Source organism: Haliaeetus albicilla, chromosome 5, assembly GCF_947461875.1.
Source record: "Haliaeetus albicilla chromosome 5, bHalAlb1.1, whole genome shotgun sequence".
Lineage (NCBI taxonomy): Eukaryota > Metazoa > Chordata > Aves > Accipitriformes > Accipitridae > Haliaeetus > Haliaeetus albicilla.
In genome coordinates this window covers 28,860,044-28,875,145 of record NC_091487.1, presented here as the reverse complement: position 1 = coordinate 28,875,145, position 15,102 = coordinate 28,860,044, and the positions used below count along the sequence as shown (strand labels likewise).

The 15,102-nt window shown below is 40.1% G+C and overlaps 1 protein-coding gene across 1 annotated transcript; it reads left to right on the top strand.

The window, feature by feature from the left end:
• PSMA6 (proteasome 20S subunit alpha 6) lies at positions 1 to 12,652 on the top strand. Its single transcript, XM_069783976.1, has 7 exons — positions 1 to 187; positions 4,409 to 4,503; positions 5,256 to 5,337; positions 5,589 to 5,744; positions 8,281 to 8,459; positions 10,668 to 10,762; positions 12,444 to 12,652. Exons 1-7 carry the CDS (start codon positions 112 to 114, stop codon positions 12,499 to 12,501), a joined length of 741 nt encoding a protein of 246 aa, XP_069640077.1. The 5' UTR covers positions 1 to 111; the 3' UTR covers positions 12,502 to 12,652.
• Positions 12,653 to 15,102: the final 2,450 nt, after the last annotated feature.

Below are 15,102 nucleotides of genomic sequence, written 5' to 3'. Positions count from 1 at the left end.
CTGCGCGGAGCGGGTAACCCGGAAGTGCTTCAGCGGGTGCCCTGTCTGCGCTCGCGGTGGGGTCCTGCAGGCTGTGAGCCCCTCGGCCGCGCCGCCCCCCCCGCCCCCGCCATGTCCCGAGGCTCCAGCGCCGGCTTCGACCGCCACATCACCATCTTCTCGCCCGAGGGCCGCCTCTACCAAGTCGGTGGGTGTCCGGCCCCCGGGATGCTGCCGCTGAATTGCCCCGTCACGGGCCCACGGGCCCGGCCTGCCCACGCCGCCGCCGCTCCCCGCCGAGCGGGGCTGCAGCCGGCTGGGAAGACCTCTTCCGAGGCTGGCTGTCTTTGGGGAGGGCGGGGGGGAAACGTGGCGCCTGCCGGGGCTGGCGAGTCTCGGTTCCCGGCCTGCCTGGTCCTGCGGTGTGCGGGGAGAAGCCTGGAGAGAGCCTGGAGCAGCTGCGATCCCGGGCGTGGCGGCCTGGGAAAGGGATCTTCTCACGAGATAAGGAAAACTTTCAGCCAGGGTAGCCCCCCCCCCCCGCTTCTCCCCCCTCCAGAGTGTCCCCTGCCAGGGGGAGGCACCTCCTGTTACTGGCCGGTGTTCGATTTCAGATGCTCGGAGACCAAACTGACATCTACCCAGAAACTCTTTATTCCCCCTAAAGTGTTTCTTCCAGTTTATCTTAACAAATTTAGGAGCCTTGTGTTTTGGAATCTGAGAACTACAGTAGTTGTTTGAAATGGGACTTGAACTGCCTCAAACCCTGCATGCCAGAGTAACAGAGGCAGTTTTTGGAGATAACTCATGCTCTCTTGTTACAGCCAAATGCCATGTGTTCTGTACATCGTGGCCTGTAAGTTAGCAGCAGCCATGCTTTATTTCCAGGCTTCTTCGAACATTCTGCAGTTAAGCTGCAGCCTAGCTTCATCTTCTTCCATAGGCTACTGAAACTTTTATTCCTATTTTTACAGTGCACTAGATTCTGCAGAATAGCATCATGGTGCTCCTTCTGCAGAATACCCTGTAACAGCATAGTCAACTCGCAGTCTGGCAGGACAGTTCACTGAGAGTGCTCCTGGAGGATCCTCACAACAGGGCCAGATGAATCGTTGGCGATGGCAGCATTGTCCTGATGCTGTCTTCCCCTGGAGCTTAGTGGCTCTTCTTCCCTGGCTGCAGTGACTTCACTGCACGTGCATTGCACAGCACATCCATACGTCCATCTGTTCTCCAGGAAAGGAGGCTGCTGGGACCAGGCTGCATGACTTGTCCATGGTAGCCAATAGTTTCTTCTGTGTCTGCCCTTGAGTTTTTCTCAGGAAGAAGGCTATGTAAAACAGGCTTCGTGGGCAGGCAGCCCAGTCTCAAGCAGTCCTTTGTCCAAGGAACAGCTAGGAAATTGCCTGTGTGTAGGTGTCTATACACAGGTAGAAAGTTACCTCTACTAGGTACCTACATACAGGTGCTGTCTTACACCTGGAGTGTGTATAAGGCTTGTATGCAACTTGCGTAGTAAGCCTTGTACATACAGATGGTAGGGACAGCGCTTCCTCACGCAGGATGTGTGATGGGAGAGTCATGGGCTCCGACATTCCATTGCCATTAAAACAGGCTGGTTGGTCTGCATCGCCTTTCTGGCTGTTTCTGTGTTGCAGTACTATTTGTTAGGAATGGTTTCAGCATCCTGTAGTAAAGAGGAAACTGGGCCTTGATTTTCTACGTCCTGGGTATATTCAACCATTAGGTTAATGTATAAGAAATGTACAGTACCTCCATGTATTTTACCAGTGTCTTAGAAGCAAGTATCTGCATGTGTATTTGAGAGCCTCTGCAGACAACCTGAAGCTGTCTTAAAGATATTTTAAGTACCTATATGCTATGGGAAAAAAAATACCTAGGTGTGCATAGTTAGCCTCAAGCAAGTATGAGCTCACTCTACCCACAGCCAGGCTGATAACTCAGGCATGGTGCCGCACTAGTGTCTCTGTTAGCTAGCCATGGGCAGAAAGCTCATGTTTGCTTGAGGTCAAATATCTGAATCTAGCTCGTTTCTTTCTTTCTTTCTTTCTTTCTTCCTTTCTTTCTTTCTTTCTTTCTTTCTTTCTTTTTGAATCCTGTACATCCTTGTCCCTGTGCTGGATTCAGATTAACTAGGTGCTGTCAAGGATGGGCATGGACACATGTTGTTTTGAGGCTGCCTTAAAACTTGAGGTTTTTCTGGAATTTGGTAGTACCTGAACAGCGATTTCCAGAGTAGTGATATTGGACTGAAATGCCTGTAGTTTGCCTTAGATCTGTCTTCTGCTCCCGAAGCTCAGAAAGCTCACGTGCCCTTGAAGTGATCTCGTATTAGAAAAGTAACAGTTACTTATATATCTCTCGTTGCTGTGGTTAAAATCCCTCAGAGCATCAGTGTTGTCTTGCCACCTATTAGTTCCAGTCTTCAAAGGTGATGTTTCACCTAAGTGGAATTTTGAGAAGTGAAGAAAATTATTATGGTCAAATTTCTGACTGTTGTGATATATTCAGGGAACAGCAAGGGACTGCTGTTTTCAGAAAGAACGTGTGCAGTACTACTGAAATGCTTACATAGCAGAAGACAGACTTAAAACATCACTAGCAATTTGGATTTGTTGTACTGCAAGAGCCACTTCGCTTTTTGGCTTGTCTCTTTGAAAACTGGGCAATGCAGATGGTAGTGGGAGCAGTGCGAGAAGAGGCTGCAGTTCAGCAAGCCTGGTTCTCAGTACTTGTGAGCAAAAACAGTTTGTGAGGGCACCTATTCCTGCTCCCACCTAACTGTCACAGAACCACAGAACGGTTGAGGTTGGACGGGACCTCTGGAGGTCATCTCGTCCAACCTCCTGCTCAAGCAGGGCCACCTAGAGCTGGTTGCCCAGGACTGTGTCCAGACGGCTCTTGAATATCTCCAAGGATGGAGACTCCACAACGTCTATGGACAACCTGTGCCAGTGCTCAGTCACCCTCACAGTAAAAAAGGTTTCCTGATGTTCAGATGAACCCTCCTGTGTTTCAGTTTGTGCTCACTGCCTCTGGTCCTGTCACTGGGCACCGCTGAAAAGAGCTTGGTTCTGTCCATCTTATTTACACCCTCCCTTCAGATACTTGTACACATAAATAAACACGTGTTGCAGAGCCCTGGCCTGGGGCTTCAAACATGATGACCAGTTTGCGGGCAGTGCTAGCTCATGTCTCACTGGGTTCTGTGCTTTGCTGCAGGCTAGCACTCATTCCGGGGAAGGCAAGTGAAGAGGTGAGCAGAGTTGTGCATATAGTGGAGAGAAAGGGGGAACGTTCTTTATGGCATGTTTGGGTAACCAGTAAATGCTCTGATGCCTGAGAGAAATAAATACAGTGCCATAAATACATGGCGATCAGTCCTTCCACAACACTGACTCAGCAGATTGAACATCAAGATTCTGGTATTGCAAGATTTGTTTTTTCATTTTCAGATTATTCCTGTCCTGTTGTGCAGTCTCTTCCATAGACCTGAGTGGAGCTTTTGAAACAGCTGAGTTTCTTGCTCCTGTTATTTTAGAAGATGGTTTTAGCAATTTGCCGTGCTGTTAGACACGTTCTAAATTCCAGTTTCATTCACATAGCTAACAAAAAATTCATCTACATTTAGCTACTGCCTGAAACTTGCCTCTCCTAACCGGATATTAGGAAGTTCTGAATGTTTATCATATATTGACAGATAAACAATTTTTAAAGTAGTTGTTCCTGAGCCTTTTGAAACCATTAATTGACGGAAATGTATTTCATGGATCATATCAAGTAAATCTTAATCCACTGTATTTATCTGAATAACACAGATATGACATGTGCATAGGTTTCATTTTAAAAAGTGAATAAAAGCATTGCAGTGTTTGAACATCGTCAGAAAATATGATAGTAAGGTTAAAACCCGTCTTCTGTGCCTGGTCCATCGTTTCAGTTTTCATCTGTAGCACTTAAAATCTACAAAAGAACATTACATCCTTGCAATGGTAATAACACTTGAAATGCTAAACTTTTGCATGTTAAAAAAATCCTCTGTAAGGATTTACAGTTACTGTAGGTTAAGGTTGGACCGTTTTGGTCAAGTGCAGGACAGCCTTTTTGTTTTAAAATAAATGCAGTTGCTGTTAAGCATTCTAACTGAACAAAAAGGCAACTTATTAGAAATATTTGAAGGAAGCAGTGGTAGTGGTTTTGTAAAAGAGAGTCAATGACTTTAATTCCTATCAGAAGGTTCTTGTGTGCATTGTACTAAAGACCTTAAAGACACAAAGCGTTGCACAAGTATTGAAGTATTAAAAAGGCCAGAACTTGGTGAGATTTCTGTGTTGGGGGGACGTGTGTCAGAATTAATTGTTCTAATATCTCTAATGCTGTTTTTATTAACATCTGTGTATTTTTCTAGAATATGCTTTTAAGGCCATAAACCAAGGTGGACTTACGTCTGTAGCTGTTCGTGGGAAAGATTCTGCAGTAATTGTAACACAGAAGAAAGTACCTGTAAGTAGTCTGTTTTTGAGGGGAGGACTGGAAGGAGGTGAGAAAAAAGGTGGGGGAGAAACTCTGCAACATTGATATTACATTTATTAGCATTGACATATATTGCTGTTTGAATTGAATATCATATTAGCATTCTGCTTACTACAAGTTCTAGCTCCGTTTAGTGCTTGATTGTACATTTCATCACCAAGTCCTGTAATGCTTGTTTTCTCTGTAGTTGATAGGGATAAAGCTAAAATACGAAGTTGGTCCCGCTGTACTTCAGCATGCAGACATTACTCTGGCTTGTAAGGGATGCGTCATCCATAATCAGTTTCCTGATTTCTTTAATTCCTACTCAGAAAATGTTACACCAATAGCATGCAGAACAGATTTTCATGAGTGTTTCAGCAGTGGTGATGTATTGTTGACAAAGGGGGAAAACCGTTGTGTTTGAAGGGCAGCATGCAATAAGAGTACAACTTTTTTTGTATGTATGTTCTCAAAGTTTCTTCAGAGGAAAAAGGACTTCGATTTTGGTCATGCTCTAGCTGTCATCCTTTTCCAGATATTGCGGTTTTTATCTTCCCTATTCTTCTATTTCTTCCTTCGCATGCCTACAGCGGTAAATAGTGGAGAGCCTGAAAGGCAATTTTTAGCTGTTAGTTGATTCTTTCGGGCTCTTCTGTAGATACCAGAGCATCCCGAGTCTGTCTTTTTTTTGTACTTGAAGGACAGCGTTTTCTATTAGATCATTTCCATTTCTTCTTTAGGACAAGTTACTGGATTCCAACACAGTGACTCATTTATTCAGAATTACTGAAAATATTGGCTGTGTGATGACAGGAATGACAGGTATTTAATTCACCATCTTTTATAAGTATCTGAAGTGTGTCAGATTTTTTTATGTAGTTCACCATCACATAAACCAAATAAATGCTCTAGGAGATTTGTTCCACTCGGTCTGGTTTTGGAGAACTTGTCTAGTTCTGATGTGTATATTTAAAGACAACTTAAACTCGGGACTGGAATTTGCATTCTCAAGCAATGCTGCGAATAAACGTGGTACATGTTCAGTGAAATTAATATTAGTTCTTTCTGTCTAGCTGACAGCAGATCCCAGGTGCAGAGAGCCCGCTATGAGGCTGCTAACTGGAAGTACAAGTATGGCTATGACATCCCTGTGGATATGCTGTGTAAAAGGATTGCAGATATTTCTCAGGTCTATACACAGAATGCTGAAATGAGGCCTCTTGGTTGCTGTAAGTATAGAGTATGAAAATGTCTTTTCTGTTTGTCGTGGTTTAACTCCAGCCAACAACTAAGCACCATGTACATCACTCACTTCCCCCCACCCAGTGAGATGGGGGAGAGAATCGGAGAAAAAGTAAAACTCGTAGTTTGAGATAAGAACAATTTAATAGAACAGAAAAGAAGCGGCTAATAATGATAATAATAAAATGACAATAATAATAAAATAATTGGAATATACAAAACAAGTGATGCACAATGCAATTGCTCACCACTTGCCCACCGATGCCCAGTTAGTCCTCAAGCGGCGATCCCTCCCAGGCCAGCTCCCCCCAGCTTATATACGGGACATGACATCACATGGTATGGAATACCCCGTTGGCCAGTTTGGGTCAGCTGTCCTGGCTGTGTCCCCTCCCAACTTCTTGTGCCCCTCCAGCCTTCTTGCTGGCTGGGCATGAGAAGATGAAAAATCCTTGACTTAATATGACCACTACTTAGCAACAACTGAAAACATCAGTGTGTTATCAACATTATTCTCATACTGAACCCAAAACATAACACTATGCCAGCTACTAGGAAGAAAATTAACTCTATCCCAGCAGAAACCAGGACACTGTTTCTTGTCTAAGCTTGCAACTTCAAGTATAAGAAATTCTCACCCATTTTCAAATTGTGCAAGATATGGATGTAACTGAAGGAGTAAGAGGGATGAACAGCCAAATGAGAGAGCAGTGTTTGAAGTCTTGAATTAGAGCCGTGATTTTACCATTGTCTTAGTGTTCGCACTGGAGTAAATAATTTAGCCTCTTTTAAACGTGTTATGCTATTTCACCTTAGTTTTGGGGGCCTGGTCTGTTTGCACTGTATTGTGATGTCTGTGAATGGGAGATGCTCTTTCTACCAGTGTCTTTGTAAATGTCACTGTTAAAACAGACATATGGAGAGTGCAGTTATGCTTGTGCAGATTTTATGGCTTTTTTATCTGAGTAGTATGCATAGGACAAAAATCTGTATAATTTTTGCTCTTAACCATGATATATATAATGTAGAGAAGAAGTGTTTAAAAATACCTCACTTGCAAACATTTCTACACCAGTCTTGTTTTATAACAGCAAATGCAGCTTAAATAAAAAAAGATGTGTGTAAAGTTGGTTTTTGTAGATATTCCAGGTCACCTCTGTGTTCTGAGGTTGGTTCTGACTTGTTTTTTCTCTTACATTTGGCTATGAGCAAATTATAACCATACTGTTAGGCTGACTGGGAACTGAGATGAAACACTGTTTCCTCAATTACTTTTTCATTAACCATTCTGTCTGGGTTTCTTTTTGTTTGCGTCGGGTTTGGGTTTTTTTTTTTAATTTAAGGAGAATAGTTTCAGAATTGATGAATCACTTCTTGTAATCGTAGTAGGCACTAGCACTTCTCACTAAAGCAGTAACATTCAGGGTTGCACCACGGTTTCCATGATGAGGCAATTTTCCTATGCTTGTATGCTTGTAATGTTCAGGAATGATTGTTTCTTTCTTTCCTTGGCATTTCCCAGGCCTTGATACTACTGGAAAGAGATTGGTTTGTTTTTTGTTTTTGTTTTTGTTTTTAATACATGAATAAAAATATATTTTTCTTAACTTTCCTTAACCTTTTTTGAAAAGATCATGGGAAATTTTTCTCTGTTGTAGTAGCAGCTGCTCAGAAGCTTATCAGCTATAACTACTAGTTAAAAGTTACACAAGTGTAAAGCGAAAATAATTTAAAACCTTGACCTTGTTCTGTTTTGGGGTTTTTTTGCAAGTACTGCTTTCAAGTTATTTTTAATATGCATATTGAGACTATACAACTGTAAATCTAGAAGTGTGGGTGAACACAGATGCATTTCAGTGATGTGACCAACTTGTGTTACTTGAAGTCTATCCAACTTGAAAGCACTTAGTCAAATGTTCTTCAAAGACTCAGTTTTATGTTCTGGTATTGCCATACTTCATTTCAGATTTTCTTTTTTCTTTTTCTTTAAGGAAAAGAGGAAAAAGGATGTAATGCAGTGCTTATCAGGATAGAGTTGAGAAATCTAAAGTTGATCTTTTAATATTTCCATTAGTTTCAACATATTTGTAAAGTTGCTCTCTGGTAAAAAAGGCACAAGTTAATAGAACTATTGTTTACACTTTTAAAGCTTCATACAATACACAGGATGTGAATTGTGGTTGTGTTACCTTTGTAGCGGGATTAAGCTTTTGTATTTCCTGACTTTGTGGTTCTTTGCACACTGAACATGGCAAAAATGTTCCTATGTTTAATGAGTAGCCTTCTTTGGGAATGACAGAAATGTAGTTTGCACTAAACTGAGTTGCGCACCTGGTGATGGGATGCTGGTAAGAAATGGTGAATTAGAGATACAGAGGAAATCACAGCCCTGTGTTGGACTGGTTCCCAAAAATGTGCTGCTGTGCATGCATGTTTTTCACAGGAGGGGAGTGTCTATTCTGTTCTTCAGTTGAATGAAATTGCTAAAACTGGGGAAAGAAATTAACAAATTTTCTTTTCAAGGTATGATTTTGATTGGTATTGATGAAGAACACGGCCCTCAGGTATACAAGTGTGATCCGGCAGGTTACTATTGTGGATTCAAGGCCACAGCTGCAGGAGTTAAACAGACGGAGTCAACCAGTTTTCTTGAAAAGAAAGTAAAGAAGAAATTTGATTGGACATACGAACAAACAGTAGAGGTAGGCCAGCAGAAGGAAATAAAGATTTGTTCAAGTATTTTTAATGAATATGCTGTATGTAGGCTTGTGATATAGAGGAATGCACTTAGGCATTTCCTGTTTTCTTACAGTTCCGTATTGCTGCCAGAGCAAGTATAGCTATTCCAACCAGAAAATCTTTTTAAGGTATTTTGCAAATGTTTAGTCATCTAATCTGCTTTTTCTGCTTTACATTAGCTGAAGCAGAATCTATAATTGTAGCACTCCCACTGTAGCTGGTGGTTGCTTACTACAGTGCTTGATTCTGGGGATACAAGTACAGTTTTCTTTTAGTGGCGCTTAAACCAATCTTCATGTTAGAAAGCATTTCAAAGAGGATGGGGTAGTGCTTGTCTGTCAGTTTAGTAAATATAACACTGGTTGTTACGCCTACTGTGAAAACTGTTGTTCAAGGCCCATTATAAAAATGTATCCTGCTTATAACATAGGTCAATGAACTTATTTTATAAATCAGCCTTACTTTTTCACTTACACTGTAGAGATCTGTCTAAACAGTCCTTTTCCATGGCCCAGCTGTTTCTCCTGCCAGGCCTTGTTCTTCTCTCATAATATTATGTTTCCTGCATCACAAGATCAGCAGTTGAAATGGGGAGTAATAACCTTAAGTAACTGACTCTCCTGTAAGATTAAGCAGAGTATTGTATTAAGATCCCTGTGAGTGCTGTGCAGACTCAGACCTTCAGCTAAATTACTTCTGAAGTCTACATTACTGTGAAAGTACCATTTAAATGGAAAGTTCCTCAGCATAAACTCATAAGTTTTATATGTATATCTTACTAAGTACTGATTTCCTTAATTTGTGATTTCTTTAAAGAGAAGATCCTGAGAGAGTTATATAATCATAGCATACTGAAATTGAATGTATTTGAAATTATCTCAGAGACCCTTTTTTATCCTGGCTAAATGTTTTTCACATTAAATATATTTTTCTGTCACTGCTTGATTATACTGTGCATGTTTCTTAGTTGAGCGGTTGGAGGTAGATGAAACAGTCTTTTCATATTCTTGGTTTTAATTCATAAAACTTCCATGGTATGGTGCAAATACTTAATTGGTAGTTAATCTGCCAGTCGAATTCTGGATGCGCTTCTATACCTTTTGTTATCTTTGTAAGAATGCTGATATTGTGAATGCAGATCAGACACTGTTACTCTAAAAGTTGGCAGTGACCTGGAGAAGCAAGTCTGTCAAGCAAAAACAAGAATCACATTTTTGTAATGTTCTTCACGCACGCACACACACATACACTGCCTTTTTTTTTCCAGGTTTGTGTTGCATTAGAGGTAATGCTCCAAGGATAAAAATTTTGTTTGGGGGGTTTTTTTGTGTTTTTTTTTGTTTGAGGGGCTGGGGTTTTTTTTTCAACTTTGCAGTCTTCTGGTAAGACATCTATATAGTTTTATAGAATTATTGCAGAATCAATTTATTATCAACATACTGAAAATAAACTTTGAAAAGTCTTGTCTAGTGTTCTGCGCTTCCTCACACATTACTGATCAGAATTAAATGCCAGCATGTCAGAATAACTGATATGATAATTATCTAGCTACATAGCTGTTCTATGGAACTTCTTTTTGTGCTCAATCATCATTTTAGGAATACATCTTTAGCATTATTATGACCCTGCTGCAGGGTTAAGTATGAGTGAGGTTGCAAAGAACACCTTTTAAAACAGGTGATGATTAGGGTAGAAAAAAAGTAAGTTAAGCTATGATGAAATGCAGCTTTTAAAAACAGAACATAATTTTAATTAACAGAAGAAAAGCCGAAATGGAAGCTATGCAAGTGACGTGCTTTGAGTAATCTTGAACTGTAATGATTATGTTTGTCTTGTTTGCCACTAATGAAACGTGTTCTGTCCTTGGGACGTGGGGTTTTATTCTTTGCATGATAAAAGGTTTTGGTTTTGTTGTGGGTTTTTTCTGCTATGAAAATGGTATGTCCCTTTGGTTTTTTTAGATGGGGCTTTTTAGGGAGAGCACCAGAGAGGGACTGTGTTCTATAACAAGGGGAAACTATTTGATACTTTTCAGCTGAGGTGTTGAGGTGGAAAAAAATAACTTAAAACTAGAAGGAAGGGTAGTTGTTAATGCTATGTCTATTAAAAAAAAAAAAAAAAAAAGCCTTAATGCTTTCTGTTTAATGATAGAGGCTTTTGTCATCTTTCAGACAGCAATAACATGCCTGTCTACTGTACTATCCATTGATTTCAAACCTTCAGAAATAGAAGTTGGTGTAGTTACAGTGGAAAATCCTAAATTCAGGTAAGTGATCAGTGTTGATAAAACTTAGTGTGTTTCTCTGGTTATGTGCAATTAGCCTTAACTTCTTGTGTAATGGTAAATTGAGAAAAAGAGATAATGTCAGATGTTGAAGTTTTGAAGGTTTTTTTACTTGTCTCTCCTCAAAATGTGTAGGGGTAAAAGACATTGTTTAAAAAAATAACACAGTTTTAAAATGTTTGACATGGTTAAGGCATCCAGTAGAAAAAATTGTTGCCTTTTGTTTCTTGAAAGGGTATTGCTTTATGTGATGATTAAAATGTAGTTACATCTGGTCTAGCTGATTTTTCATGCTTAAAAGAATCAAAATTTTTCTTTGTACTAGTATCTGGAGTCCACTTCCAAATCATAGTCATGACAACTAATGCAGTGAAGTCTCTTTTATGTTAGGGAAAATTTTGCAAGTCACTTAATTTTTTTTAAATCCTTTTCTAAATGAGATCTTTAAATGACTCTTGCTCATCTTGTTATTGCAGCAGTTTTTAACATCTCCAGTATACAGTTAATAGATTGAATTTGTATGAGTTGAAATATTCTGTTTAAATTTGACAAGATTAAAAGATCCTGGATTTAAAGATAACTGCAGTAATTTGGAACTGGCTGAACTTTTACTTCCTGAGTACACTGCATTCCCACCTAGCATGAAAGCAAGACACCTGCCATTTCCTCCCTCCCTTGTTATTGCCTGAATCTGAGTACAGTGCACTGTGTGCAGCAAGGTTACTTGGTCAGACTCTTGAGACAACACCTGGAAATCTTCCTGCTGAGGGTTATACCTCACACCAGATACAGTGTACTTGACAGCCTTCTCAGAACACAATGTGTATCTGCGGAAGGATGCATGAAATGTGGGGGAAAAAAGCTTTGGGTCTTTTTTGTTAATGCAAACGGACCCTCTGGGTATGTCTTACCTAAAATTTAGTTAAATCTGGGTTGCTGCAGAGGAGTTCAGTTATTTCTGCCTTAGTCTTTCATTGCTTTTCTTTTAATTAAAAAAGAGAGAGGAACAGCTAAATGGGGAAGAAAAGTCCTCTGCTGCTTTAGTCTAGCTACTTGGTAGGTGAGGATTGGAGAGAGGCTTCAAACCTTTGGGTCCTACAGGTGCGGTCTTTTGAGTGCTTCCTAATGTGTTTAAAGTTGACATGGTGATGATGGGTGGTTTTGCATTTGGTGGTGTGTGTTTAGGACAACAGAATAGCATAGCATTTTTGAGAAAGCATGCAGGAACGGCATTACACCTTTTCTACTGCTGGTCAAGTGCTAGCTTTCTGCCAAACTTCATTTACTGGTCTTATGTCCTTTTCAGAAAGGATGGATAACAGGCAGAGAGAGAAGGCTATGAAAACCTATGTCCCCCTTGGAGTAATCATACTAATTACCATACCCATTCTTCTCGCAAGGTCCCAGCTTGCAAATATATTACTCATGAGGAATTACCTGTTCTTTTTCTACCATTTGTTACCTCTTTGCTCTCTAGTGCCTTTGATTCTTCCTTTATTTTTCAGAAAGAATTGGTATGTCAGCCTGTGGCTGTGGCAGTGGGGATTTAAAGAGCTGAAAGATGCATTGTATATAACTTATTTGTGTAGATATTACATTGTAATATTGGAGCTTAAGGGGAAGAATGATTTAAGCCATTTAAGATTTCTTTTTGTTCTTTCAGGATCCTTACAGAAGCAGAGATTGATGTGCACCTTGTAGCTCTGGCAGAGAGAGACTAATTAGCATTCCCATTTCCATTGTCTGTGCTTCTGGCCAGGATATTTGGTGAAAAGAAAACACTTATTAATGGCTTTAGATTATGGGTGGAAAACAATGTTCACTATATGATGTATTTTACTCTGTACAAATAAAACAGAGGTTTTTGAAATACTTGGTGTCTCCTTTTAATGTAATTTTTTAAACTTTCAGTTCTATGAAATTCTCATCAAAATGCTTGATGACTTTGAATATTTCTGTGATGATGCTTGCCTCTTAGTTGTATTTTAAGAGAAATTTTATACTCTGTGCTGTATTTTTCATCTGAGCTATTTGGCTCCTAATGTAAAGTTTTATATCAGATTACATGGTGTGTGTGTCTTGAGATAATTTTACATTTACATGCGTTCTCTTGCCCTGATGTTGAAAGGCTTATAACATTACTGGTTTAACTGTGGGGAAATTAAGATCTTAATATTTGCTCAGGTTTGTATGAGGATATATGACAAAAGTTGAAGGAAAAAACCTGAGCTCCGATTCCCTGTGCATTCCTTTAGACTGATTTATTTAGGGTGCAGGTAGTGAATTTAACAGACACTTGCTATAATTAAACCGCTCTGAAGCTAATATTTATTGAGGGGAACAGATTCTATATGCAGTGTACTTTGGGATTTTGGCTGTCACCTACCTGGTTTTGAGTCTTTGAGCAGTGCCAGAAACAATGTTGAGGCTGGATGGAGCCAGTACAGAAATCCATCAACAGGAATGTTTCTGGGAAGCAATTCCGCTTGCTCCTTCAAAGGTTCTGGGTGAGGGGAAAAGACTGCAGAAACCTAAGTGAAGGTGAAGAAAAATGCATTTTTGTTTTGCTGCAATTGAAGAGGTTTCAGCCTCAGCAGCCAGTTGTGGGGGAGGAGACACTGAAGAGAAAGGGAAGATTACCAGGCATTTTTAGCTGTTGGGTAGACATGAAAGTCTTGGAAGAATGCCAAGCTAATACGACTTAGCTTGTTACCTTCATTCCTCTGCCGTGCTATTCCTGTCTTGGCTTTAATTACTCCAAAATTCTCTTCGATTTTTTTTTTTTTTTTTTTGAGAGCTTTGGGGAAAGCCTCATAAGTCATCAGAAACTGGGATTGTTTAATTTTTTTCTTTTTGCTTTACAGTTAAAGCCCCTGGAGTGTCTATTTTTCAAGTTCATTGTAGTAAAGGAGATGCAATTCTGTGTTTGGTGGTTTTAATAAAAGATCATGGTAACCTTATGTGATGACTGAGTTGAGATTCAAATGTACTGTGAATTGTTGACGTTACAAAGCTTCCTGAATTTCCATTGGTGTCTCCAAATTTCAGCTTCCCTCATGTCAGATAGTGTAGTATAGATGATAAGATGAAGCCACCCTTGCTTCTGGTTTTGGGTTGGTTATCTGAGAATTCTGTGTGGTTTTGTGCAACAATTGGCAGAGCAAATGCTAATGGCACATTTGGAAAGGTCTGTGTTGTTCCAAGTGACAGCTGAGTTTCTGAAACTTCCTAGGACCTTTCTTCCTAATACTCCAGTTGTATAACAACCTGGAATTTTGAGTAGACTTATTTACTCTGCCATAAAATATAATCCACTGATACTTTATTCTTCATCAGCTTTAGTTATGTACATAAAACGTCACTAATGACTTCTTGAACAAAACAAATTAAAAGGAGGGTGACAATCAGGAAGCCATATGACTAGAACACATTTGCATGGTATTTAGTATTAAAACTCCCTGCAACACCTTTAATTCTAAATTTTGGAGCTTTTGTATGTGATTGTATAACTTGGGTGGTGGTTCTGAGAGCAACGGGTGTTTGTTCATACCTTACGCTTTTGCAATGCAGAACATCCCATCTTGTGTTCAGAGGTGATGAAATAAGCCATCTACAATGTGTTACCTGGGAATGTTGCATCTTTTTTTTTAATAAGCAAAATTGCAGCAACTGAAATGCCATTTTTGCTAGTAGTTTGTCCTGTAGTGAAAATTTGTGGTTCTCTTTTCATACTAATGATGGGGATTTTTTTTTTTTTTTCAGTCAAAGCTTTTTAAGATAAGGAAGCTACGCAGATGGGGATACCTGACCTAACGGGAAAACCCCATGTTATTAGATGTACACATGATCACATTCCTCACACCCTGGAGCAGACAGCACCTGCAACCAAATTGTACCAGCCACATCTGGTGTTGAACTGTACCTGGTATCACGTGCTGTTCCAAACCTGGCACTTGCAGAGAAACTAGAGTATGCATGATATGATCTTAACACTTCTGGTTTGGGTAGAGCTTATCAAGAGTGATACCAGACCTGGGCTCGCTCCATGTATTTGTGGTTTGTTGTGCCAGTGCTGAAGACTCTGGTAGATGCAGTTACAGTGTGAATGCATGAGTAGTTAAGCAGGAATAGGATCAAGTCTTACTTGCATACTAGACCAAGAACAGTGTTTGCCGTAACTGTGTCCGTGTTTCATTCCCAGTGCTCTTTATTTGTGGTGTAGAGTGTAAGGATGCAAATGCCAAGTACATGCAGTCAGCTTCGGTAAATCAGTATTTATTGGACTCTGTGAAAAGCATCTGGATTTCTTATGAGCAACCCCC

What these genes read in the sequence shown, in the direction of transcription:
- PSMA6 (XM_069783976.1), top strand. Translation starts at nt 112, where the DNA reads ATGTCCCGAGGCTCCAGCGCCGGCTTCGACCGCCACATCACCATCTTC. An exon ending in GGGCCGCCTCTACCAAGTCG is followed by an intron (nt 188 to 4,408) that starts GTGGGTGTCCGG and finishes GTATTTTTCTAG; the next exon opens with AATATGCTTTTAAGGCCATA. An exon ending in CATACGAACAAACAGTAGAG is followed by an intron (nt 8,460 to 10,667) that starts GTAGGCCAGCAG and finishes GTCATCTTTCAG; the next exon opens with ACAGCAATAACATGCCTGTC.